At 37.2% G+C, this 26,257-nt stretch overlaps 1 protein-coding gene and 1 long non-coding RNA gene across 2 annotated transcripts in view; one reads left to right on the top strand and one right to left on the bottom strand.

The window, feature by feature from the left end:
- Positions 1-26,257, top strand: part of UBN2 (ubinuclein 2) — a 56,417-nt gene that overhangs the window by 18,684 nt on the left and 11,476 nt on the right. The window contains exons 4-14 of the mRNA XM_040554949.1: positions 5,207-5,344; positions 6,416-6,528; positions 7,568-8,066; positions 11,402-11,472; positions 12,201-12,330; positions 13,664-13,782; positions 14,399-14,512; positions 15,499-15,642; positions 19,160-19,210; positions 20,595-20,637; positions 21,317-22,855. Of these exons, the coding sequence (XP_040410883.1) occupies positions 5,207-5,344; positions 6,416-6,528; positions 7,568-8,066; positions 11,402-11,472; positions 12,201-12,330; positions 13,664-13,782; positions 14,399-14,512; positions 15,499-15,642; positions 19,160-19,210; positions 20,595-20,637; positions 21,317-22,855 (2,961 nt within the window). The remainder of the gene's footprint in view (positions 1-5,206; positions 5,345-6,415; positions 6,529-7,567; positions 8,067-11,401; positions 11,473-12,200; positions 12,331-13,663; positions 13,783-14,398; positions 14,513-15,498; positions 15,643-19,159; positions 19,211-20,594; positions 20,638-21,316; positions 22,856-26,257) is intronic.
- On the bottom strand, positions 9,442-26,254 carry LOC121069152. The gene is made up of 3 exons (XR_005819300.1): positions 23,686-26,254; positions 18,911-18,915; positions 9,442-9,453 (listed from the first exon to the last, which is right to left on the bottom strand). It is a non-coding gene; the product is annotated as an uncharacterized LOC121069152 (long non-coding RNA).

Here is a 26,257-nt window from a genome sequence, read left to right as displayed (position 1 = left end):
AGCTCCTGGAGCAGTAGATCCTGGTCAAGGATCAACTCATCTTCATTATTAAGCAGGACAAGGAAGTTGAGTGTTTTGGAAAAAAAAAAAAAAAATACAAACATAGCTATTACTGTAATATAAAGCAGTTTTTAACTTGCCAAAATCATAGGTCTTTGATAAGAGCACTTGTCTGAAGTGTTTTAAGTGGCAGGTCACATTCATGGTAAATGAATGGGAAAGGAGAGCATAACTTTTCAATAGTGTTCTAGCAATTCTGAAACATGAAAGCTGGAGGGGTTAAACATTACACTGAAAGTACAGTTGATTGTTTTTATTACAGCTAAATATGCAGTGTGTGTCAGAGCTCAATCTCAGAAGGAATCAAGTTGAACAGATAAAGGTAGTCACATGAGTGGCCATGCATTTTATAACTTAGGCTGAAACATTTTCAAGGCAACAAGAATTTCTTCTTGGGTACTGAAGGTCAATTACGCTATTAGCCTGACTCTGGTACTTGGTGGAGGAGTATCAAAGGTGGTTAGGGGAAGAACAAAATAAGGCAATGTATAACACATTGATATTTGACTCAAGGTAGGCTGACAGATTACAATATACTAACTATTGCTAACAGCTAGGGGTATTCTAGGAGGCTATTGTAGACTAGACTATCCTGAGCCATGTGTTAATCTTTATTTAATAGTCTGTTATGCCTTATTCTGTTGTGTTTTGCCAGCTGTCCTTTGTCCCAGGATTTTAAACAAACAAACAAAAAACTTAACTATACGTTGTGGAAGAGGACCCTTCTTTAGCATTAGAAAGTTCTTCCTGCTTGTTTTTGATGTCGTCTTGGATTAGAAAAGCAACGGATAGTTCACCCTTAACCTTGTTCAAGATTACGTTGCCTATTCTATTATGTTGTTTTTCTAGAAGATAGTTCAGTTTTTTGTCTGAAAACATACTGTAGAGTCATATGAATCACAGAATGGCTCAGGTTGGAAGGGACTTTAAATATCATCTACTTCCAACCCCCCTGCCATGGGCAGGGATGCCACCCGCTAGATCAGGTTGGTCAAGGCCTCATCCAAGGCCTTGAACACCTCCAGGGATGGGGCATCCACAGCTTCTCTGGGCAACCTGTTCCAGTGCCTCACCACCCTCTGAGTGAAGGCTCACCACCCTCTAAGTGAAGGATTTCCTGCTAACCTCTAATCTAAATCTCACCTCTTTTAGTTTAAAACCATTCCCCCTTGCCCTGTCGCTATCCGACTAAGCAAAAAGTTGTTCTTCATCTTTTCTTTTTTTTATAAGCTCCCTTTAAGTATTGAAAAGCTGCAATAAGGTTACCACAGAGCCTTATGTTTAGGTTGAGCACGGCTCTCTCAGCCTTTCACTGTAGGAGAAGTGCTCAAGCGCTCTGATCAACTTTGTGGCCCTCCTCTGGACCCGTTCTGACAGATCTACATCTGTCTTGTGTTGGGGGCCCCAGACCTGGATGCAGTACTCTTGGTATGTATAAGAAAGATTAGACCATTGGAAAGGGGTTAAACCATTTTCCTTAAATAATAGGATCAGAGAAGAGCATCCTCTGATTTCATGCACAGAAAAAGCTAATTGAAAGCAAAAGTCTTGAAATGATTTCATCAGAAGATTCGGAAGTTGCAGAAGCTGTATGCTGTTTAATTGAAAATCCTGAAGAAACTTCAAAATGAAGTTTAATCTAGCTGTTGCCAATATCTTATACAATCGTATTCAAATTTTCTGTTGAATTAGGGCAGTAGGAGATGGGTTATGTTGGCGAGACATGAGGTACGTTGTAGTCTGTAGGACCCCCTTGTAGGTAGGTAGGTTGGAAAGAAAATGAAATGTAAAGTTGTAAGTTATACCTTGTTTGGTAGGTTGAGGAAAACTCAAAATTTAATAGAAAAAAGTAAATTCTGTCAAGGGTTAAGGAGAAGTGAATGTCAAAAAGGTCTTTGAAAGTCAGATTAAATTCATAGTCCTCAGCAGAAGCTGTTGAAACCTCAATTGATAAGTTGCACTTCCACGTCTTGCTGTCTTTGTTTGCTGCTGGCTGTTATGGAAGTTTGTTCATCTGTATATTAAATGAATTCTGTCTTTGCAGTTGACTTGTTCTTATGGATCTGTGCCACGTAGCATGTTGATCATACTAATGATCTGCAGCGATTCATGGCTTTCTCACTTGTGGACTGTCTTTAATCCTTACTTTTATGTTCTCCAGGGCTTCCTTTACTGCTCTGCAGCCAAGTCTTTGTTGTGTTTCCCTGCATTTGTTCTTTACTATTTACAATAATGGTCCCAGCTTTGACTGTGTGCTTTCTCCTCCAAACTTGGCAACTAGTGTATTCTTCTGGTTTGATCCCATATGGCCCCAACCTCACCAATTCAGTTCGTGCCCTGTCAGCTCAAAAGGGAAATGCCTGCTCTGTTAAGTACTGTGGATAATCACTTATTTTCTTTCCCTTTCATCTCCTTGTACTTAATGAAGCTGGTTCTGAGAGCCTGTGGAAAAACATCAGATTTCTCTGAAGTTCTTAACCAGCCTCCACTCTTCAGTTTACTTTGCATGATTCTCCTGGTCTCTTAGGCGAATGGCAAGTCCATAACTAAATCACTTTGCTTTCAATTGCTTTCAATTTATCCAATTAATAGTCTCCTGCTTTTTTGTACTAGTTTTTCATGTGATCTCAGGGTATTTCATAGATTGTCATCGCTCTTCTTTTCTGTTTTTTTGGCCTTCCTCTACTGCATGTTAAGTCTTCCATTCCAAGAAGATAAAGGCAATGACTCATTGAAATCTCTAATCACTTACTCAGATCAAATTCACGTATGTCTCCAGTTGAGGCTGTTCTACCCAGCTTACCTGTTTAAGTGTTTAACTGTTTTCCTCTTCTGCATAACTTTTTTCTTTTTTAATGCTTTTGGTAGCCCGGGCTTTTTAGTTCTTAAAGCGTATCTCTATTAGTATCTTCAGTATACTTTCATCGTGTGCAGGGGAAATGAACTAACCTGGTAGCTGATTGTGCCTCGCACTGTGTGTGTTCCCTTCCTGTAAGTGATCTCAGGTCTTCAGTTAAAACTGTGTGTACTTGCCCTACTAATTTTTTCAACCTGTTGAATTCTGGCAGGTATTGTCTTAACAGACATGCAGTGGAAGGCCTGCTAGTTCAAGCTTCAAAACAAGAAGCACATTGTCTCCTTCTCAAGTATCCTACTTAATTCTTAATCATTTGGCCTTGCTACCAAATATTTATTGCTTGCAGCTGTAATTCACAATAGGCCTTTTCCCCTGCCGAGTGCGTACATCTAAGGTGTGTCATGCTCCTACCCTTTCTTTCAGAAGAAGGACAGAAATTGATTTAGTCACTGCATTGTCATTGTATCTTTTTGGTATTTTGTAACTCTTTGTAGGTCCTGAAAATGTTTCCTCTTTATCTTTGTCAGCAGCTTGGTCTCAGGCATTCTTTTTATCCTTCTTGACAGGCTGTGGCTTACAGAATTTTATTTGTTGTTTATTAAGCTCACCATTTTACCATTTTCAGTATTTGAAAACCAAGTCCAGTAGTTAGAATTTGGAGTAGTTCAGGGCAACTTTGACCTTCAGTGTGGTGATAATGACATTGTCAAGGCAACCTTCCCACAGTTTGCTTGCAGACACTGTCATGGCTTGCTTTTTTGATACTTATGCATAAAACTTGAATGGATCTACTCATCTTTTCAACTCTTGCAAAACTTTGTTATTTACAATATATTTCATAGAGATTGACGGATTTTTTTTATAATACTGGGGGAAAATGTCGTAATCTGAAAATGCTGCCAGTTGAGAAATATGATTAATCCTATCTTCTACCTTACCTAATACTGACTACTTTTCCTATGCCTTTGACTTCAATATTTTTGATACAGCTTTGTAATTCTAACTTGGAAATTCCTTCATATAAGCTAAGTACGATACAAAGTAGTGCTTAAAAGAGGTTGAAACTTCTTGCGGCTTTAACTATCTAAACAGAATGAAAACACATTTGATTTTCAACAAAGCAAGTCCTAACATTGTAGTATTTGTAGAAGAGGGGATGTCATATTCAACATACAAAATTGGAAGTAAACTGGCAGATACTGTGGCTATGCTTGTCATGTTAAAAATGCTATCCCAGACAAAAGAAAACTACAGAACTTTGTACGAGAAACAGGTTTTTGAGTAGGCACTGTGATTAGAGTTGGTAAGAAACGTTAAGTGTGTTGGAACAGTCTGTGTGTCAAATGCGCTGCAGAGTTTTTGTATTAATGAAAAATAATCAGGAAGAAGATGAGCTTTACTGTGGCTCTCAAAGAAGAAAAAAAGCATATCATCAGAGAACTTTTTAATGCTTGTTTTAAGCATCTCTACTCCGCCAGTCTTATTTCCTGGTTATAACATTCAATTTCATAAAAATTCTGATATAGGTTAGGTTTCTTCTGTTGCAAAATGGTGATTGTTCAGATTGATTTTTTTTTTTTTTTTAAAAAGGTGAGAAATAAGCTCTGGAAATAACTTCAGAGCTATCATTTGCAGATAACTTAAAGGGCTGTGAGAGAAGTGTATGAGTAACAGAAGGTGTTATTAGTTTGAACTATAGAATTCTCTGATAAAATTGAAGGACGTTCAATAAAAGTTATGAAACTACCATTTAAAATCAATAGAGGCAGTGTTTTTACAGAATTCGTATTAGACCAATGATGTCACTGGTATGCCTGTAAGGCTGTAGTAGACAGAAATAATTAGCAATGTACCTACCTAGTGTCAGGACAAAAACAACTCGTAAGTAGTGAAGTAAGTAGTAAAATTGCTTGTAAGCAGGTGGTATGTCATTGTTCATATAGCTGAGGTATCATGCGGTTTAACTTCTAGTATAATGTAACGTGCTGTCAGAGAGAGAATTTTGGAAAAAAACGTTGAAAGGTGTTTTCCTCAGAAGAAGAAGCCTCTGTGTCCATCCTCACTTCATTCAGAAAGCAGTTTTTCCTAATACTGAGATCTTTACTTCAAAGAAAAAGGCATTATTTTGGAAGTACAAAGGTGATTCTATGATATTAGAGTTCTGTGCACTAGCCAATAAGTTTTTCAATACACTTCTGTATAATTTTCATGTATAGGAACTGGTAAGTGAACTGCATGTTCATTTTATTAAGAGGTGATGATAAACTCATTTTCTTTTTTCCTGTCTAGTATGATGAATTGGTTCCTGCATCCCTGACAACCAAATACGGAGGGTTTTATATCAACACTGGTACACTGCAGTTCCGCCAGGCGTCTGACTCAGAGGATGAAGACTTTGCAGAAGATAAGAAGCATAGGCCACCTAAAGTGAGTGATTTTAATTATGCTTTTTATACAGCACTTCAAACTTAGTGGACGCTCGGGAAGATTTGATATGCTTAGGATGCCTCAAATGAAGAGACTGAAAGCAGAATGATACGCAGTATTGTTTCATGACAATCTCTGTTTTGTGGCTGTTGTATAAACACTTAGGAAATAAATCCTGACATCCACAGGTTGTTTAGTCGTTGAAGACTGAAGTCTAATTACTTGTTGAGGCAGGCGTGCAAGTTATGTCTATCCATCTTAAATAAGTGACAGATGATTCCTGAATTTTATAAGAATTTCATTACATATGATGAAAACATAAGTTTTCTAACTGCTTTTGTAATTCTGCAGGAAAAAAAAGGATTTGAAATCGTTCCTAATATTCTGCATAACACTTAAAGCAAAATACCTATTAAAATAAATTCAGAACATAAGAGTAGCTGTGTTAGAAGTACATGTACTGTCTTTCACAAACAGCTTACTGTTCTGTGCGCTTAACTGTTTTCATAGCAGCCTGTATGGTGTTGTGATTTAGATTTGTAACTAACACAGCGTTGATAACTCAGCAATGTTTTGACTGTTGCTGCATAATGCTAGCACTGCGTGAAGGTTCTTTTTCCCTACTCAGCCTTCCCACCCAGCTTCTGCAAGTAAGCTAAGGACGGGCAAGAAGTTTGGAGGGGAGACTGATGATGTAAATTAGTGAAAAATATGTTCCATACAGTACTATATTGTACATTTCAATGGAACTGGTAGCAAAAGAAGGTAGGGCAAGTTTGGTTTTCCCAGGTGGCTGCTGCTCACGCTGGTTGGGTATCAGTCTGCCTGTGCCTCAAAGTATTTTTCTTACTGAGAACGCTGAACTCAGTAACTTTTTTTTTAAATTAATGATGGAGAATTGTCAGTAACTTCAATTGCTGCTGTAAATGCAGTTGTACTGTTTGTCTTTACACACATCAAGATATTCTTCATGACTCCAAATTGGAAAGTGTAAGGAAAACGAAAGGTTTCTTGCTGTAAAAGTGCTTTAGGATGGAAGAATCATTGTCTTTTATTTAATCTGTTTTGTAGATAGCAAAGTTAAAAGAAAGCGAAGATCGTGGAATGAAGAAGCGCAAGCGGAAAGATGAAGGGACGGAAAAGGAGAAGAAGCCTCGGAAAATGAAAGTTCCGAAGCAGTTGGGGTAGGTTTCTTTCTTCAGATAAACTCTAGAATTGTGTATGAAGTTTGGTTTAGAGATCACATGCGGTAGCAAGATTATCATAGCTGTTCGGGATACTGTAATGTTAAGCTATATTTAGTAGCTAACAGGTTTTGATTTTGAATTTTTTTTTCCTTAAGTAAATCCTATGAACTAACTTTCTTCTCCCCTAAAATTCTGAATGAGTAGTTAAACAGAGAAAGATGAATTATGGAAAACATGGAAATGTTGAGTCTATGAATAGCATTATCCATCATTGTCCTACCCAGAGTTTTCTGACAGTAAGAATTGCATCTTTCTTCTCCACCTTCTAACGAAAATTAATTTCCTATCCCTAGGTTTTTATTCTGGAAAACTTCAAACATACCTTGATTATCCTGTGTGTTTCTTAACACAGGAAAGCACACAAAGGTATTCTGAGGTTAGCATGGAAGGATTAAGATGGTGCCTTCTGTAAAATTGTCCTTGAGTGAAAGTTGTCTTATTACAAATATTCAAGTTGGTATCGAAAATCTGTTGATAGTATTTTTTTTTATTAAGGTGATGAACTGGGGGGAGAGATGCTCAATTTGAGTAGTATATAGATGTTGACCCTGCATGTCAAAATTCTTAGCGGTGAAGAGAATTATTTTAACATATGCAGTGTGTCTAAACTTAAAGCAACCTGATACTTGTTCATCAGTCAGAGATGCAAGTTTTAAGTGTTTTAGTAGCATCAGTCTACCTGTAAGTTTAACAACTGTGCCAACTTCTCCACAATTAAATAGAAGTCTAGAGTAAATGAGATTTACCTTAATGTACGCAAAACTTAGTGTGCCCACAAAAAAAATCTGTTGAACATGACATCACATGACAAGCAAGGGTTTGAGATGATTGGTAGAAGAGTCTGAAGATGGAAACACAAAGTACTTGTTTACTGTTGCTAACTTTTTAATTGCGCTAAACTCCCAAATTTTTCAAGGCCTTTGTCACCTTTAGCAAAGTCACATGCATTCTAATGAAAGATTTCTTTCCTCTACAGAGTAATGGCCTTAAATTCACACAAGTCTGAAAAGAAGAAAAAGAAATTTTATAAAGACTCACTCTCTCTGGCTGCCATGATCCGTAAATTTCAAAAGGAGAAGGAAGCCATGAGGAAGAAGGAATCTAGTCCAAAACCTCCAGTGACTATTGCAACCTCTACCCCTAGTAAAATTCCTTCTTCCTCTCTCAGTGCAGGAAATGATATCTCTGACTTGAATCTTAGGATCAATGATCCTGTCCTCTCCATTTTTGGTAGCACAAATGAACGTGAGCTCCTGCAAGAAGCTGAAAGTGCCCTGGAGATGTTGGGAGACATTGACTTTGACAAGTTGCTTGATGGCACTTCTGATGGCAGCCCAGTATCTGAGCTGTCAGGAGAAAATGGAAATGTCACTCAGGCAACCTACACCTCTCAGGTCATGACACCCAAGCAGGTGCCTGCCCTCCCAGAAGGTCTGCCTATGCTACTTGAAAAGCGCATTGGAGACCTTCGAACAGTAAGTATGAACTCAATGATGAGGGAATGCGTTCAAGGATCTGAGATAATGAGGAAGACTAATTAGGGTCTGAGTTACCATCCTTGAATTGCTGGTTGAAATGCTAAAAAATGTAGAATGGATCTTAATGTCAGTCTTAATGGTTGTATTTATACTCCTGAAAATGGGCACAGATGATGCAGGTCAATTGTTGAAGCAGTGTTTATTTCAGAGGAGACAAGGTTTTCTACTAAATCTTGCATGTACAAGAACTTGTGATGTTTTTTCCAGAATGGGAATATCAGTGTTATTTTAACTTGAATTATTAGTTGGTAAAATGAATTTGTGCTTCCTCACTTAGTTTTGAGGAAGAAACCCAAAATACTATTGCAGCTTGTGATCTAATGTCAGTCTGGAATTCTGCCTTTGTAACACAAAATGATGTTAACTTGACAGTTTAAAAGGAGAAAAATATTTTCTTTTGGAAAGTTGGAATGGAGCCCAAACTACTCAAATATTAATAAAAAGTATTAAATTCCCAGCTTACAAACATTCCTACAACTTATTGAAAGGGGTCAGAGCTGTTAAGGTATTATATGCTCCTTGTTTCAGTTGTGAATGTTATCTTAAGTTGAGAATAAATTTGTTGTTTGATTGTTCAGATTCTGATTTTATCTATTAAGCTTTTCCTTACTCAGAATAAAGTGCAGCTTTTCCTTACTCAGAATAAGTTTTGTAGTACTAGTTGAACTTACTTTTTTCCATTAAAATAGTTAAACAGTAGCAGAGCTTGCTTTGCTACCACTTAAAGTAACGATAACCTTAATGCTTATCTTAGCTGTATGTAAACATTTTATAATGTTCTTAGATGTCTTAAAATATACTTGTCTAAATACAGACAAGGATTAGTATTCTCTGAAATTAGATGATTTTTGCCTACCTTTTGAATTTTCAGATTCTTTGCTGTGAATGAACAAGTTTCTAGCAAAACAGCAGTAGAACTGGATTAGACCAAGAATAAGGAAGTGTTAGTGGCCTTCCCAAAATTCATGCTGCTTCACTGCTTTTAAAATAAATAAAAAACAGACGCAGTTGGAAAAAAGATTTAATTCAGTGGTGCTTGGAAAACCCAACTCTACAGTCTTCTACTTTTGAGCATGTTTTCTGAAAGTTTGGCCCTTGGTGAGCAGAGCAAGTTTACGTGTAGACTTGGGGAAGAACTAGACTGTAATGACTTAAGGGTTGCAACTTCCTTACCTTCTACAAATTGCCATCAACAGACGTTATCAGTGAGAGAGAAAATCTTTTTAGAAAGGAGAAAAAAGAAAAATGGTTCCTGTACAGTTTTTTCTAGACACTTATCAGTCTCATACCTTTAGTGCTCTTTAATGCAAAGAAAGTTAAGAATCTGTAGCCAAAAACCTGTGTTCCATGAATGGAGATGTTAGATATTTAGATAAGATAAAAAAAATAAAATAAAATTAGAAAGCCACTGGCTGTATATAATGAACACTTCCTGACCTCTTCTTGTAGATTAATGTCTTCTGGTTCCCTCAGCATGCAATTCTGAACTACAGACAGCATTGCACACAAGCAGAGAAGTAATAGATTGGCTACTTTCTATTGTGATGGTAGCTGTCAAGATAATCTGTGGAACAAAAAAAAAAAACATTGATAGCAATGTGTTTCTTCAGTCTGCTGGTGTTGTTTGCTTCAAAGACCAGCAACACTATTAAGTACAATAGCATAATGATGAAATTAGCGTTAAGATCTCCCTGGGACTGAAATGTCAAAGCACCTTTCCTTCCACTTTCTATAAACCATAAAGTAACAATCCTTGTTTTAATTATCCTGAAAGATACTGGATTTAATACTTTCAAACTTGTCTTTTTGGTATCTTTATCGCTTGTAAACACCTATAACCTTTCTTATTTTTTTAGCAGAGCAAATGCTTCAGTAATCTTAAAACAGATAGTACCATCCCCTCAGCAGCTGACTGTACAGTAGAAAGTAGTGAGCGGAGTGCAGTCCTTACAGGAACTAAAAAAACTCTGGTATACGTTCATGTCTGAAATGGTAAAGCATTCAAGACGATTGGTTACCTTACAGTTTCTGATGGAGCAACAGACCCCTGTTTCCCTGTGCAGTATAGAGTTTACATTCCTAGAAAATACTTTAATTTCAAACATACATGGGTCATTTACAGAGAGTAAGAACAGTAAGTATTTAATAGTAATAAAGGAATATGGTCAAGTTAATGCTTGAATTTTTAGTTTTTAGCTATGTTGTCACAAGTTGATAACTAAAAATTTTTAAAGACAAGATTAAAGAGCCTTTTTAATTTGAATATTCAGCCACATAGCATGTTGACTGCCTCTAATGTTTATCAGTCAGTATGATGATACCACACTTGCGTGCATATCCTTTTCCAGCCCTTCAAATACTCATGCTCTCATCCCAGTGCTAGAATATCTTAAGACAACAAACTTCTCAGTGTTCTTTCTCTTGACTTTCATAAATTTGCAGAGTGAAGCGACATTGGAGAGGAGATTTTACTGATTTTTGTTGAATTGTTGAACAGTATAGGGAATTGATTTGGCTTTTTCACATGAGCTGTCATGGTTTGTGGAAAATCTAAGTGATAGGAGCAAAAATGGTAATTCTGCATTGGCATTCCTGAGAGACCAGGAAAAACTTCAAATAAAGGAAGTATGTGTAGGAGTAATCTTGTTTTTTTTTTCCATCTCATAAGTCAGGAAAAGACCAGAGAGGAATACAAAAGAGTTAGTGGGACAGAGATTTTCCAGTTTTCACTCCTAGTCTAAAGATAGAGAGTATGCTGGACAGCACCAGAAAAGAGGGATGATGCAAGGGAATTGTGTAGAAATTGCAGGATTGAGATGGATCTAAAAGCTGGAAAACTGTAACTGGGCAAGGCACATAACAGACAAACAAAGGAAGAGAGTAGGAAAGTGTTGATGAGTCATACAGGCAAGAGCATCAAGCAATGCTCCTCCTTTTAAAGTCATCAGTGATAATGATGTTGCTGGCTCTAAGCTAATAGAACAGCTTTTCTGTTTTTTTCCCTTCATGGTTATTGAAAAGACTAGTATGTTAACATCAGTGATCCAGACAGAATCTAAATAGAATGATTGCTTGCACTAGAGCAAGGAGTTTCTATTTGAATATAACAGTAATTCTCACCTCTTTTCTAAATAGCTGAGTGTAGTAAGGTTTTTCCAAATTTAAGAAGAAAAAATAAGGAATGATATAGCTGTAAAAGTAAAGATACAAATGTTTTTGGGATAAAATGAGCTCTATGAACTTTTGAATGTTCTTTATTGCTGTATTTTCAGGCCGCCAAGATGTTTGATGAAGAAGGCAGGAAGAAGTTTTTCACACAAGACATGAATAATATTCTGCTGGAGTAAGTGCTTATCTGTACAACCTTCCCTTTTTGGAAATGGGGTGAAAGGAAAAGTACAGAAGAGGAAGTATTAATGAGGTTGTTCCAACAAAGCCATTAAAAGTCAATGAAGGTAGATCAGTCTAAGCTAGTTACTAGCTAAAGAGATTTATATATGAATACAGCTCCTGTCATGACTATCTGTCTGTCTTTATCCACTGTAAAGTGTTTTGTAGTGCCCTATGTCCTTGACTTCGTGTAAAATTCAACAAAATTGCCATTTTTTTTTCCTGTCCCACATCTTCATAAATCAAAACATCTTCAGCTTTCATGAAGAAAAATGCTGACTATTCTTACTCTGTAATCCTTCAACTAAACATTTAATATAGAGGGTTCTATGTTCTTAATAATATTAAAGAACAAAAAAGTAACCTCTAGAAGACAAGCAGCCAAAATTTTATCAAGATTGATGTGTGATGGTGGGAGTAAATACAATTCGTAAATACAATATTCAACGTTGCCAGGGAAGTATGTATTTGAAAGTCTTTTTTGAGTGGTTTCTTGCCATTAAGACTTCCTCCTTTGCTCAAAATTTAGTTTAACATATCTAAAAATATGTCCCAAGCTGCTATTTCTAGTATGCATAGCTAAAACCTGTTATGCATACAAAGCTTCCTTAGGTTTTTGTTCAGTTGTCATCTTCATCTTGGAGTACCTCACTGGTTGGCTGTCTCTTGTTTGTTTGTCAGTATTGAGCTACAGTTACAGGAGATAAATCCTGCCATCCGCAATGGAGTGTACTCTCACCTTGAGGCTTTTGTGCCATGCAATAAGGACACACTGATAAAGCGTCTGAAGAAGTTACACCTCAATGTCCAGGTAATGGGGGGGAGCGTAGCTCCAGTGTGAGTCAGTTATGTAACAGTAAGGAAAGAATGCAGAAGAGAAGAGCAACAGCCCCCACTGTCTCCGATAAAGCAAAAGATTTTGGAACAGTTGCTAGATCAGCATAAATACTTTTTTTTCCTGTGTGAGTGCTCTTGTCTCTACTTAAAGAACAAATATTTTAAGTATTTCAGACCTTTCTATTTGAGAATGGAATGCTTTCATCTTGAAAGCTGGACACAGGGTAGATATCAAAGCAAAAGAACTAGAAAGCCATAATAATCAAGGTTATGACAAGCTAAAATTGCTATTGCATTCATACATTTTTGTGCCAAGAAAAAAAGGGTGGATTGATAATAGATGACCAGCCAATATTATTTGTGCAAATATACTGCTTTTATGGCTAAGTCTCACAGGTGCTTTATATCTCATTTGCAGTTGCTTTTTCCTTAAAGAGTGCGTGTTCCTCTCAAATAAAAAGAGGTATCTGTGATTTGAAGTATCCTGACCTGGTTCTTTAGATGAGAATCAGGTCTAAATCTTGCAGAGGATCTGATGATCGTGTGTGCAGAGAACTCAGTCTGCTTAGAGGGAATACGGTTTCATATGCTATTTCTAAATTAAGCGTTAAGATATAATAGCATATAGCATCCTAGTTCTTCTCAGGAAACAGTTATGACTAAGAATGTGAAGTTAGATGTGGGAAGATAATTTAAAACATGTAGGGAAGTGTATAGTACGATATCACTTTAATGTTTGGAGTTCTTAATATTTGGAGATGATTCTATAAATGGTCCTTACTTTTGAGGTATGTAAATTACATTTAATAATAATAATAACCTATACACAGACAATAATAATCCAATACATAGATTTTCATCATTACTGAGATGTTTTTATACCACAGAGGTTTTGGGGGAGACTTGATTGATCAGATACTTATTTGCAAGTGTTGAGATGCTCATCAGTCAAGTCATCTTGCTTTTTACCTCAAGTTTTCTTCCCTATTTTGATTAGAAAGGATTATTTAATGAGATTGTGTCATAATGTTTTGGGATATTCGTGACTTGTTTCCTTGTGCCTATCCTTCATCATTTCTGATCTCAAGATTTCATTAGTTGTATGAGAAATTTCAAGTATATGCATTTCTATAACGCTGGTGCACCTCACAGGATTCAGGTATCACGTGGGCAAGTACTGCTGCAGTCAATAGCTAGTACTGGAAATATTGCCTGTTGGGAGTGAGGGGAAAATTTCTGTGAAACTTTCTGAAAAGACCTTTACATTACATCTAATAGGACTACTTCAGTGTTTCTTTTTTTCACAGGATGACCGCTTGAGAGAACCACTGCAAAAGTTGAAACTGGCTGTCAGTAATGTCATGCCTGAACAGTTATGCAAATACCAAGAGGATTGTCAGGCCCGCAATCAAGCTAAGAATGCTAAGTAGGTATTTCTGGAGTCTGTACATTTCCATTCTAGAGTTTACCCGGAAGTTTGTCTCCATGTTGTTCATTCTCTGAGTTCTGCCAAGTACTCAGCTGCCGTTTACAGGTGCCTGTAAGTTGAGTTGTGCAAAGTAGTTAGTATTATCTAAGTGATGTTATCACCGGACTTCAGAAAGAAATCCCATTAACTGAATGAAATAGATCTTGAGGGAAAGAAATTGTGAACTGTGAGAAGGATACCAGAGATACCCAGTGTGATGGATTATTGGAGGAAAAGTAGGAGGATGGTGTGTTCAGGTTCACGGTTATCTTTTGTTCCTTTATATTGCAGTTGTTTCCGTAAGAGTTAGCTGACTTTAGACTTGGAGAAGCATTAGCAGATTGATCAGCATCCTTGGCAACATCCATACAGTGTGTCCTTTTCACTTGTACTTGTCTTTGAGGACCGTGAAGCAGTGAGGAGGGCAAGATGAGCTGTTTACCCTTTCAGGAAGGGTATAATGAGAATCTGAAGACAGGTCTCTTTTTTACTAACATTTAATACAACACTCCTCTAATTAAATGTTTTGTCTGTAGTAGTACACCTGTAAAGTAAACAACTGTTCTAAATGTAGGTTGCAAGCAGAAGATGAACGAGAGAAGAATGGATCAGAGGAAGATGATGATGAGAAACCTGGAAAGAGGGTTGTGGGGCCCAGAAAGAAGTTTCATTGGGATGACACAGTGAGGTGAGACAAAACTACCTTTGCCATCAAAGTTTTTCACTGACTTCATACAGGTGTGTGTGTGTTTTTATAACATGGTGGTGTTTAATAAATAATTGTTCTCAGAAGTACATTCTGAAGTTCTCAGAAGAGCATCACAGATTCTTATCTGACATGCTGAATTCTCTGTTTCATTAGAGTAGATTTTACTGAAAATTGAGATTATCTAGATTTCAACAATTTTAAGCAGGCAGAGCCCTCTAACTTAGAACTTGCATGGGAAATTATTAATTTAATTTTAGAACAAGTATAAATATTGAAAGGGGCTGTTGGGCTTCTCACATTGAATTTTTTTTCATCCATAGTATGTTAAGACAGTAGGGAAGCAATCTTCATGGAATATATGTATGTATAATGGAATAAATATTATATCTGTATAAAACAGTATAACTTGGGCTGACCTGAAGGGAGCCATACTTAATGATGAGATATGTAAATTCGTTTTTTTCATTCACAAGGCTTAGAAGGGTCAATGTTACTTAATTGTGCGCACTTTTATATCTTTAAGGACAGTAAAAGACAGCATCCTTGTCAGAAAGAATATTGTGTTGAAATAATTCAGTGTAGTGTGGATTTCACTTGCTTTCATATCACAGACATTTTCCATCTTAAATGAGATCAAGGTAATTGTGAGCAAAGTGAGAGAAGATGTTTCAGTTACGAGGCAATGACAAAGATGTAAAACTAATTAAATGATGGTGAGGATGAAAAGAGATGAACCATGTGGTCTGCTGGAAACAGCAGCAGATCATACCAGTTGTAGTAGCAACTTATACAGTGGTAAATTTAAAAAAAAAATAAAAAAAATTAGAGAGAAAAGAGTTGAACTCTTTCTACGACTGCCAGTGGACAGCAGCTATACAGCATCAGTGCTTCTATTTCTCAGTCTTTTTGCTGAACTTTTGAAAAGATTGTTTCTTTCAGTATATCTATTGTATTTCTTTCTGCAGGTCTCTGTTGTGTAATCTTGTTAAGATCAAGCTGGGATGCTATGAGCTAGAGCCAAATAGAAGTCAGTCTGCTGAAGATTACCTCAAAACCTTTATGGAAACAGAAGTGAAACCACTTTGGCCTAAAGGCTGGATGCAGGCAAGGTAATATACCTGTTTTTTATATTTATTCCTTTTGGTGTTAAACTGTTTCTTGAGCCTTATTTATTGAGATAGGTTTAAACAACATTAAAGTATACTGTTGATTCAAAACTTTAAAATATGTCAGTGGAAATAGAATATTTAAAAAAAAAAGAGTGAAAGTTTTTAAGAAATTAGATTTGTCATCTTTGCAAGCCCAAGAGCTGAAAAAATGCTGTTTTTCTTGGAGAACTATTGCTTTTGTCATCTGTTGGATACTTAATTTGCTGGAGTTCATAACATAGTCCGTGATGCTTCCTTGGAGGGAAATACTGAGACAGAGAAAAGGGTAACTGGAAAGTTTTTCCTGTGATGTAAAATGATAAAGCCATGTTGTTGGTATGCTTTTAATAGTCTGATAATGCAATGTGATTTAGACTTTAGAATTATGAGTGGGAACTTCGAGGCTGGATTTTAAAAAACATTTAAGATTTTAAGATTTTTATCTTATTTTGTGTGTGCATTTAGGATGCTCTGATGCTGTGGTTCAAAATAAATCAGCTTCTTGATGAAAACTTACACTTGATTCCTAACAACTTGTTAAGAGAACAACGGTGCAAAGGGGGAAGAATAAAGTGGGAGCAATAGTAATCAAGCAACAGAACTGTTGGCCTCAAAGCACAAGTGTCAGCCATCTCCTTATAGCGTGTTAAGCTTGATGGTTAGAATGGGAACATATACCATCATTCCTTTCAGCAGTTCTGCCAGAAAGGTGGATGTTCTCATTTGTCAGTGGAAGCAAAAGAACTTCTTTGTTTGTTTTAAGACCTCACAGCATCTGTACTGGACTTGCTTCTGACAGGTTCAAAATACAATGTGATATATATATACATATATATATATATAATGTATATAAATAAATATAAATATAAGCAGAAGGTAAAACCTCTCCTCACCTCTTATGGGAGGGGTTTTACCTTCTGCTTAGATCCAAGTTGCTTTCACAGTATGGCTGAGTTTGGAAGGGACTGCTGGAGCTCTTCTGCTCAAACTCAGCTGCTCAAACAGAACCAACTGGAGCCCAGGACCACTATGTTCAGGTGGCTTTTGCACAACTGTTCTAAGCAACCTGCTTTCTGTCTAAAAGCATGTTTCAAGCAGTAGTAAGCAACTTTGAAACAGGCAATGACCAAAATAAAATGAATTGGTCAAAAAGAAAAGTTTGTCAGAAGTTGTGATGTGAGAAACAGAATTCTGGCTATAAAGCATACTAAGTAAATAATTTTCAGTGAATTGGGTATGTAGGAAATAAACTTGTTTTTAAATCCTTTTTCTGTGAGGTAATAGTAGAAGTATCTTTCTTGGCAGACAGAGGCCATCTCAGTAATTGGGGGAAATGATGTTACAACATGGTATTGTAAATAAATTTCTACAGAAATGGTTCTAGATCCTCTGGTTGGGGGAGTACTCTCCCCTGCTTTCTATTTAGGAAGTGACCTGTCAGAACTTGTAGGTAGTTGTGCATGGAAAGAGGAAAAGCAAATATTTCCTGTTGTCTCAGTGATAACTCCTAATACAGCATGTGTTGTTCATATGCTGGATTCACATTTATTTTGGGGGGGATGCTAGGGTAGAGATCATGCTGAAGGTTTATAATTTTTAACCTTTATATATGGCCTTGTGTAAGAAGAAACTATGTGAAATGGAGAAAAAAATCAGTAGGTCATTTTTAACGTGAAATGCCTGTTTATTTCCTAGGGAATGCTTACTAACAAGAGTAGGCCTATACTACTAGAACTTCGTGAGCTCAGACCAGAGGAAAATTTTCTTGCTCTTCCAAAGTTAACAGTATTACGTTCCACATACTTTATTGTAGAAGCATGAGGTATAGATATAACTGTGAACTGCACCAAGTTCATTTCTTCATGTGTATCACAACTGTAGTGTTGCTTTGTCACATTACTTTCCTGTGTATAACTTTCATACTCAGCCTCCTAAGATTCTTTTACTGATATTCATGGATTTAAAGAAATTCTTCTTGTCCTTAAGGATTTCAAAGCTTTTTCAGATAATGTAACCCACTTTTAAGTGGGTTGTGTATTCATTCCACATCTGTTTTTAAAAATGCCTGCAATATAAATATGTGTATGTTTAAAAGAAGTCAAAAGAACAGGAAGTTTTTTTCCTTTTAATTCCAAGAGTTTCTCTTCTTTTGAGGTCTTGCAAGTGGGCTTGCAGCAAATTTATTTCTTACAGGTCGAATAGCACACTTGAAATCATGTCACAGAGGCAATCTCATCCTGACCTCTTTCATCAGCTGTTATAGCTTAAATATACGTATGCAGTGGAGTGATTGTTTTTTAAGTGTGTTCTTGCTGCCCTTCTTTGTACTGTATCTTTGACTTCTGTTCCTGTGGCAGTTACGCTTTGCCTTAAACCTTTAAGGATAATGTTACAAATTACTGATGCCTGGGATGCCCCCAAAATGAAAAAGATCAAGGAGTAGACAAAGCACCGGGCAGAAGGCATGGAGGAAAATACTTTGGTGAAGCCAGATGGGTCAGAAAGTGGCATGTGGAACTTGTAATGAGGAAAGTTCCTTTTGTTTTCTTATGTTTTTCATAGGCATTCAGTAGTCTTTGATGGGGAGCAATGTAATACAGATATGAGATTTGTAGATAACTGTTTTTTCAGAATTGTTGCAGCTCTACAGGATGTGTTTTCGGTGGTGAAAAGCTCTTGTTTAGACAGCTGTTCATGATGTGATCAGCACGATGGCAGTGATGTAGGAAAATCTTGTCTATTTTAGTTTGCCTACCTGGAAGTAGGGAAGGGGGAGTGAGTTTTCATTAACTGTCCATTTATAGCTGCATTTGGATAGCAAGCTGTAGTATAGATGCAGGTCAGGAATTGTTCTCACTTCCCAGAGCAGGAGTTGCTAACATTATCATGGCAACTCCTGTCACTCATGGAGCTGTATCACTGGCTCTGTAGTAAAGTATGTGTGTAAATACAGTGTAATTGAAGTCACAGAAATGGTACACAATGACCTATACAAAATATTGAAGACAACTAGGCACAAGCTTGTTTCCTGTGTTCTAACTTTACTATAGTAAGCTTTAAAAAAAACAACACACAACCTACAAAACCCAAACCTGTGTTCAACATGTAAACATGCATGTAGAAGAGTTTGCAATAATCCTTAATTGCGTATTTTAAATATTTTTTTAGCCCTTGAGGACAGAATTCAAAATGTTATTCTGTCCTGCTGAAGGAGGTGGTACTGTATTACGTAAACTTCTTTGTGGCCATTGACACACGTATTTTGAATGTATGCTTAACCATTTTTTATTTATCCTTCTTCTGTTTATGCCTGTATCTGCATCATGGTAGTAATACAGACAAACCACCTGCTGGCTACTTTGGGGACAGACAGTCAAAGGATTCTTCTAAAAATTCAAGTGTACTTGTGTATGAGGTGGTTGTATGTTGACTGTCCCTGTAGAATCACCTTACATTTCTTTTCTCACCACTCTTCCAGGATGCTTTTTAAAGAAAGTCGGAGTGTTCACAATCACCTCACTTCTGCTCCGTGAGTATAGTATTGACAACTTACTAATATCTTCAGTTCATAGTATCTCTTCCCATCTTCACGTAATCTCTTTTTGGACAGAGGGGAGAAAAGGGAAATACTTCGGGATTTGTTTGAAGCCATTTAAAATGTTGATAAATGTGATTGTTTAATTTAGGCTTATACCTATAATGTTCTTGTGGTATTGTACTTTAACTTGATTTTGAAGTGGCTAGATAACTTAGGTGGATGTTTTTGTGGACTAACACCTTCTCAAATTATTCCAAAGCACTATGTACTGCCTAAATTTTGCTTTGCAGCATCTTACATTGAACCCAGCACTTTCTACTCTTTCATTTTCTTAATAAGTCTCTGTAGCTCCAGTAGGTTGTGTGTCTTAGTGAAATTTTACCTTCTAGATTTTCAGACAATGCCACAGCCCTCTCAGGAGCTACCCTCGCTTAAACAGAATTCAAATAACCAATTACAGCTTTGAATACCACCCAAATTACAACTCTCATGATAGCTGAGATTAACATAGGATATTTTTCTACATAATGGCAAAACTGAGCTGTGGTCCATCTACAGAAAGGTCTTTTTAACTAGGTATGCTCCTAGTTGCTTAGAAAAGAGGACTGAAAGAGCTGTGAAGTGTTAATCTGGTGATCCTTTTGAAGAAATAGAAATAGACAAGATGTGGAATGTCTAAATTCTAAGCTGAAGCAGACAACTAATAGTCTTCAGTACTGTCTTTGCTTGCATAACTGAAGTTGGTCCTATGGTGTTCACTTACACTGGAGGGGGAGGAGGAACCAAAACTGGAACCTTGCTAAATGGCTTGCTGCAACAAACAGAATTTAGGTATGCTGTTTCACAGTTGACAAGCAACAAAACACTTGTCAGGAGAAAAAATGGGTTTGTGGTTTGAAATATAAATGAGAGCATAAAGTATATCCCTTCCTCAGTGACAAAAACAGCAATATAAGGTGAAGTAGTATGACTATTATAGGTATCGTCAGTTCAGATAAAGCTCTGTTAAGATAAATTCCTAAGATTGTGAGAGGCTGAAATGCCTTGATGCTTTGAAGCTTCTCTAAATGGAGAAAGTACAAAACAAGTATCTTAACTTTTGATATACATCAGGTTATATCAGCAATTCAGTGAATTTTGCATCTAACTTATATAAAGATACATGACAACAATGGATTAACCATGTGCTTGTCCCCCACCCTTTATTTTAAGAGATTTTTTCTATTTCAAGAATGCTTTATTATAAAAGCTTGACCACAGTAGTTATCCTTCTAGTTTACTGAGATATAATCAGGGTGACAGTTGAAACTAAAATTACTTGCCCTTCTTTTGTCTTCTAATGCACATTTATCTCCTCTGCTTTCTTCTGATTTAGGGCAAAGAAGAAGGTGATTCTGGCACCTAAACCCAAAGCGAAGGTAAATGTCTGACTTTTATGTGACCATTTGATCCAAACAGTTTCTTGCCTCTGTTCCAGAAAAAAAAATCTGTCAGAAGGGTTCCACTAGTAAATGCTAATTTAAGGAAAATGCTGCAAGAGCTTATTAGTTTAAAGCCCACATTACCAAGCTAAGTAATACAAGAGACTTCTCTGTATAGTTTTGTGACATTAAGCTTATATAGCTTTTTGAAAATTGACTATGAAGAAGGAAATAGTTCCATCAAAGTTCCCTTTTTTAATATGTGGTTTGTTTGCTTTTGGCTTGTGTTAAATTCGGCAACACTGGAAAAATATGTGGTTGGGAGGATAGCATAAGTTGACAGAGATGTTCATTAGACATGATTAGGTGTTGTCTTAGCCTAGGAGCAATTTTTACTTAGTGGTCAGATTAACTATCCTGTTCTTCACAGCACAGATTATTCTTAACTGTGGGGGGCACTTTTGTATGTGGAGCAACAGCACTAGACTTTAAAATACAAATATTGAATTAGCACACAAGTATCTGACATCTAAATATCTATCTATATCTTAATATAAAAAATTTCAGATCTTGGATTCCACTGAATGTACAGAATAATAGTATTAAATGAAATAAGACTTTGGATCTCCTCCAGAAAGGCTATTAAACTTGTCTTTTCTTATCTCTTCATTCTCAGGACTCCAGTCCAAAGAAAGAACAGAAAACCTGTACGTCTTCAGTCAATTCAACTTGTGCTACTACACTGAGTACCAGCGCACCTGTCTGCACCCCAGCCAGCTCTAGCTGCACACCAGCTCCAGAGACTATCTGCTTGGACGACTCACTGGATGAAGACCTCTCTTTCCACCCACCATCACTGGACTCTATTTCTGATGCTCTGGCAGTTATCAATAATGGTGCCAAGGGATCACCTCTTGGATCCACCATAGAGACACCAACATCCAGACCTCGCCCTGGGCTGAGGGAAGAGAAACTGGCAAGCATTATGAGCAAGTTGCCCCTGGCAACTTCAAAGAAAGTAGAGCCCACTCAAACACCCCATTCATCAAGTCTTATTGCTGGTCACACGGGGCCAGTACCAAAGAAACCCCAGGACTTAGTTCACACTGGTATCTCTTCAGGCCTTATTGCTGGATCTTCAATTCAAAATCCTAAGGTTTCCTTAGAGCCTTTGCCAGCCAAGCTACTTCAGCAAGGACTACAGAGGTCAAGTCAGATCCAAGCTGCTGCTTCCTCTTCACAGACCCATGTTTCTTCCTCTAAGACCCAAGCAGCTATTTCCACCTCCTCTCAAAGACCCAAGGATGCTAATATCCTGGTATCATCTTCTGAGATTCAAGGTGGTTCTTCCTCAACATCACAAATGACAAAGGTGCACCAGCATTCAGCTGTACAGCAGAAATATGTATCTCCTTTACAAGCAACTATTAGTAAATCACAGACCAATCCAGTGGTGAAATTGAGCAGTAATCCCAAACTGACCTGCTCATCACCAGTCATCAAGGCTCAAGAGAAGTCTGTAGTGTATCGCCTACCTTTGTCTAACCCCTCATCTGGAAGTGGCTCTCAAGTATCTCACCCACTGGTTTCTCGGACAACATCCAGCACCTCTACCTCTAGTAACTATTTAGCCAAGGCTATGGTGTCACAGGTTTCTTCCCAGGGTTTCAAGCCTCCCTTCTCCATGGCTGCCTCTCCTAAACCTGCTGCCTCTCCCAAGCCCACTGCATCTAAGCCCTCTGTGACACCCAAGCCCAATGCATCGCCTAAATTTTCATCTAAGTCCACCTCATCCCCCAGGCCTGCAACAACACCCAGTTCTTCCAGTTCAAGTGCACTAGTTTCCCAGAGTAGTCACTCCAGCAACAACCCCCTTCATAAACAAACCAGTGGTGTAAATATCAGCAGGCAGTCTCCCACAATGAATTTGCTGCCCTCTAATCGCACCTCAGGCCTTCAGCCTGCAAAGAACCCTCAGGCTTCTTCAAAATTGCCCAACTCTTCTCCTTCTGGAACTGTTGGTAAAAATAACTTGGGTGGAGTTGGAATGAATGTACCTGCCAGCAGAGGCAGTAACCTTAACTCAAGTGGAGCTAGTAGGACTAGTCTGTCTGGGGGAGCAGGAAGTGGAACACAGGGTGCTACTAAACAATTGTCAACTCCACACAGACCATCTTCTGCCTCAGGGTCTCCAGTTGTAGCAGCCAGTGTGCAGGTATGCATCTAACATGTTTACATTTAAATCAGACATTAATATTTATCATGCTTTGTAAACAGGCTTACAATATCTTGATTTGAAAATGAGTCACAAGGTTAATGTTTACACTTTCCCTAGTATAAATGCTAATACTGATGAAACTAGTTCACGCTAGTAAACAGGTATTTCCAGCTGATGGGAAATCCAGGGATCAGGGTGGAAGGAATCCTCACTGTAAAATACTGGTTGGTCTGTAGTGTGAAACAGAACTCAGTTTTGTCATTTTTTCTTTTTAAGAACACTAGAAAAGGTGGGCTTTCTGTGGCTATATTTTCAGGGAATGCAGTATTGTCTTGCATTATTAGATTTCTGTATTCTTGCGTATTTATTTCTGTTGATGGAGCTCATATGTAGAGGTATCTTGGTACGTTTGTTGCCAAGCTTTGTGGTTAGTTTGCAAAACTGGAGTTCAGTTGTTTGTGGTTAGAGTGTAATGCAAGACGTATTTAACGTTTGCAAGGGCTTTTTTTTAGTATTTGTGATTAAGTGTGTGTTTTATTTTGTAGGATCTAGTCAAATCGAATGAGAGGTCATTGATATATAAACTTCATAGAAATTATTTAAGAGCTTGTGCAGAACTTTCTCATTGGAGTTAAAAAGTAATATAAAACAAATATTTTGAAAATACTGTTGTTCTAAAACCTGTGCAAACCTATTATTTGCACAGAAGACAGCCTACTTTACCAAGCTGTGCTTTTTTCTTACTGGGAATGATTTAATTATTGAGAAGATCTGAGGTACTCCTCTCTTTTTATTGCTCTCTCTATTGTGAAGCGTGCACAATGTACGTTAAGAAAGGCAATATCACTGCAAATCAAAACCTTGTTCTACTGCGAACCAGAACAGCAATGTATTTTTCTGAATGGTGTACATAGCTATTGTTTCATGGTGGTGATGTGTACGCAGCTTTTCATGATGCTTTATAATAATGTTTTAGCCTGCTATCAATTTTTCTTAGTACAGCTGAGTAACAGGAAGAAGATGACTTTCATGAGGCATTTCTGTGGTCTCTCACCCTACAATACCTTAAGTCTGGTACAGTAAACGAGTTGTCTAACAGGCTCTGATACAGCCTTCTCATTAATTTTGGGTACTTTGAATGGAGAGGAAAACAAACAAAAAAAACACACGATCCATGTTCTGTGTAAGGGCCGCAGAGGTATCGCAGAGGGTCTGCAGAAGAGCTGAGCCAGCTGTGGTGCACTTTGGGTACTCCAGAAAGTGCCTGGAGGACACAAATGAGGCTGCAGCAAAAGGACTGGGAACAGAGTTCGGATCTGATGCAATCCTTGATATCCCATGGATATAGTTGCTGTGATGTGGAAGAAAATGTGAAATGGTTGTTGTTGTAGTGCTTAAAGTTGATAGACATGGGAAATTAGTATTGTGTGGATGATGAGATGAATTCTGGCAAATCATTATTTTATAGACACTGATCACCTAGGGAATGAAATACATCTTGGCAGACAGTGATCTTGAAAAGAAGGACTGGTGGGAATGTGGTAGATAATTATCATAGGTGTACACTGTAATACAGTAAAAGTGTTTTGGTATAATAGAAGGGGGAAAACAGCTAAAGGGACTGAGCAGCATATAATATTACCAAGTTAATTGTGACTTCACACGTGTTTTTTTCCTTGACACTTCAGAAGGTACTTTGACAACCTGAAACAGTTTGGGAGAGGTGGTACAAGGATAAAACATTCAATAAGACTTTTGCTACGGTGCAGACTGAGGCTCAGTCAGTGCAGTATATTCAGGAGAAGATGAGAATCAAATTACTTCTCAGTCCAAGTACACTGAATGGGAAGAGATTTGTGGTAACAGCACTTTTTTAGTCTTCAAGATCTAATGGCCAGCTGGGTACAATGTACTAAGGCGTTTGTTACCCTTCTTAATACATTAAATGAGACTGAAAGTGAATTTCCTTTCCATTAAGGGCTTAGGGATTTAATTCCTGATGCTGCTAATCAGAAGACAAGTGGTACATGAGTTGCTCATTAGAATATCCTGGTCTGCTTACACTGAAGATCAGACTAGATGATTTCGTGTTGGTAATAAAAATGTGTTTGTAACTAGGAAGAGCTACATAGTGAATGGTTGTTATTTTTTGTACATAGGCTTATTTTGAAATTAGTACTTTCAAAGGCTAAAGACAATAAGCGTGTATGTTCTTATAAAGTCTTTCATCCATGGTTTTCTACTCGTGGGATGGAGAATGTCTTAGAAGCTGTCACTCCTAAAATGACAAATACAGATGCTTATTTATGAACATCTGATCTGTAGTTGCTTAAATTTACAGGGATATGGTTTTAAAATGTCTTAAGCAGTAACCTTTCTTTAGCAGCTTTCATCTAAACATCTTAAGACCAAACCTGGTAATAGAAAATTTTTCTCACTGGGAGTTTTTATCACTTAGAGAAACAAAGTTGATACTATAGAATTCAAGGAGATTTCATTTTCACTTTGAACTGTGGGTACTCGTTAAAATGAGTTTTGGTTTTAGTTAAGGCTGACTTATCAAAACGCACAGGTTTGAAGTCCTGTTCAGTCTCTGAATCTTGATAGCTCAAATATCTGTAAAATATAAGCTTGAGTCTAGTTTGAAATGCTTTCTATACATACTGTTTTGTGATAATTGGAGAATTGAACATTATAATACCATATAAAATTACTGTATGTTTAGTGAATGGAAGTGTTAAATGGGAATGAGCCAGGACAGTTGCTAATTACAAAGGAACTGATGTAGTTTGGGAGCTGTTGTAGCTAAAATATTCTGGCTTAATCTTGCATTTTCTTAAACTACAGTGAATTTAAGTTGTGACTTACGTAGGGTGGGGAGAATTTTCCTTCCTTGCCTTTTGCTCTAACATATGCATGTGTGTTTGTGTATGAACACCTACCTATGTGTATATATATATATGTCTGCATCTTGGTAACCTAACTTTTGTCCTTTGAAGTGTGGTGGTTCTTAAGTACAAATTTGAGTTTTCAGAAATCCTTACTTCTAAGTAACTTTAGAAATAGTTAGCATTGTGTTAAGACCCATATTTCGAGAGGGGAGAGTAACTTGCTTCTAAAGAACTTCAGATCTGCATGGGATAATTTAAAGGAATTTACCTGTGAGGCTGACAAGAAAAACGAGAGATGAACCATACTGTCATGTGTGAATGTGAGATATAATTGTGCTTGTTGAGCAGATGAATAGTGGGAACTGATCCTAGGTGGGTAAGTGGATATTTATTAATAATATAATGTCCTTTTTAACAGGACCACACTTAACAGTAAATAGTTGATTCTTATCTCCTTAGAGGATGCTACTCAAAGCTTTAAAATCTTGAAGTACTACTTTTCTCTGTA

Source organism: Cygnus olor, chromosome 1 (genome assembly GCF_009769625.2).
Source record: "Cygnus olor isolate bCygOlo1 chromosome 1, bCygOlo1.pri.v2, whole genome shotgun sequence".
In the NCBI taxonomy this organism is placed as follows: domain Eukaryota; kingdom Metazoa; phylum Chordata; class Aves; order Anseriformes; family Anatidae; genus Cygnus; species Cygnus olor.
This window is presented reverse-complemented; position numbering and strand designations above follow the sequence as displayed.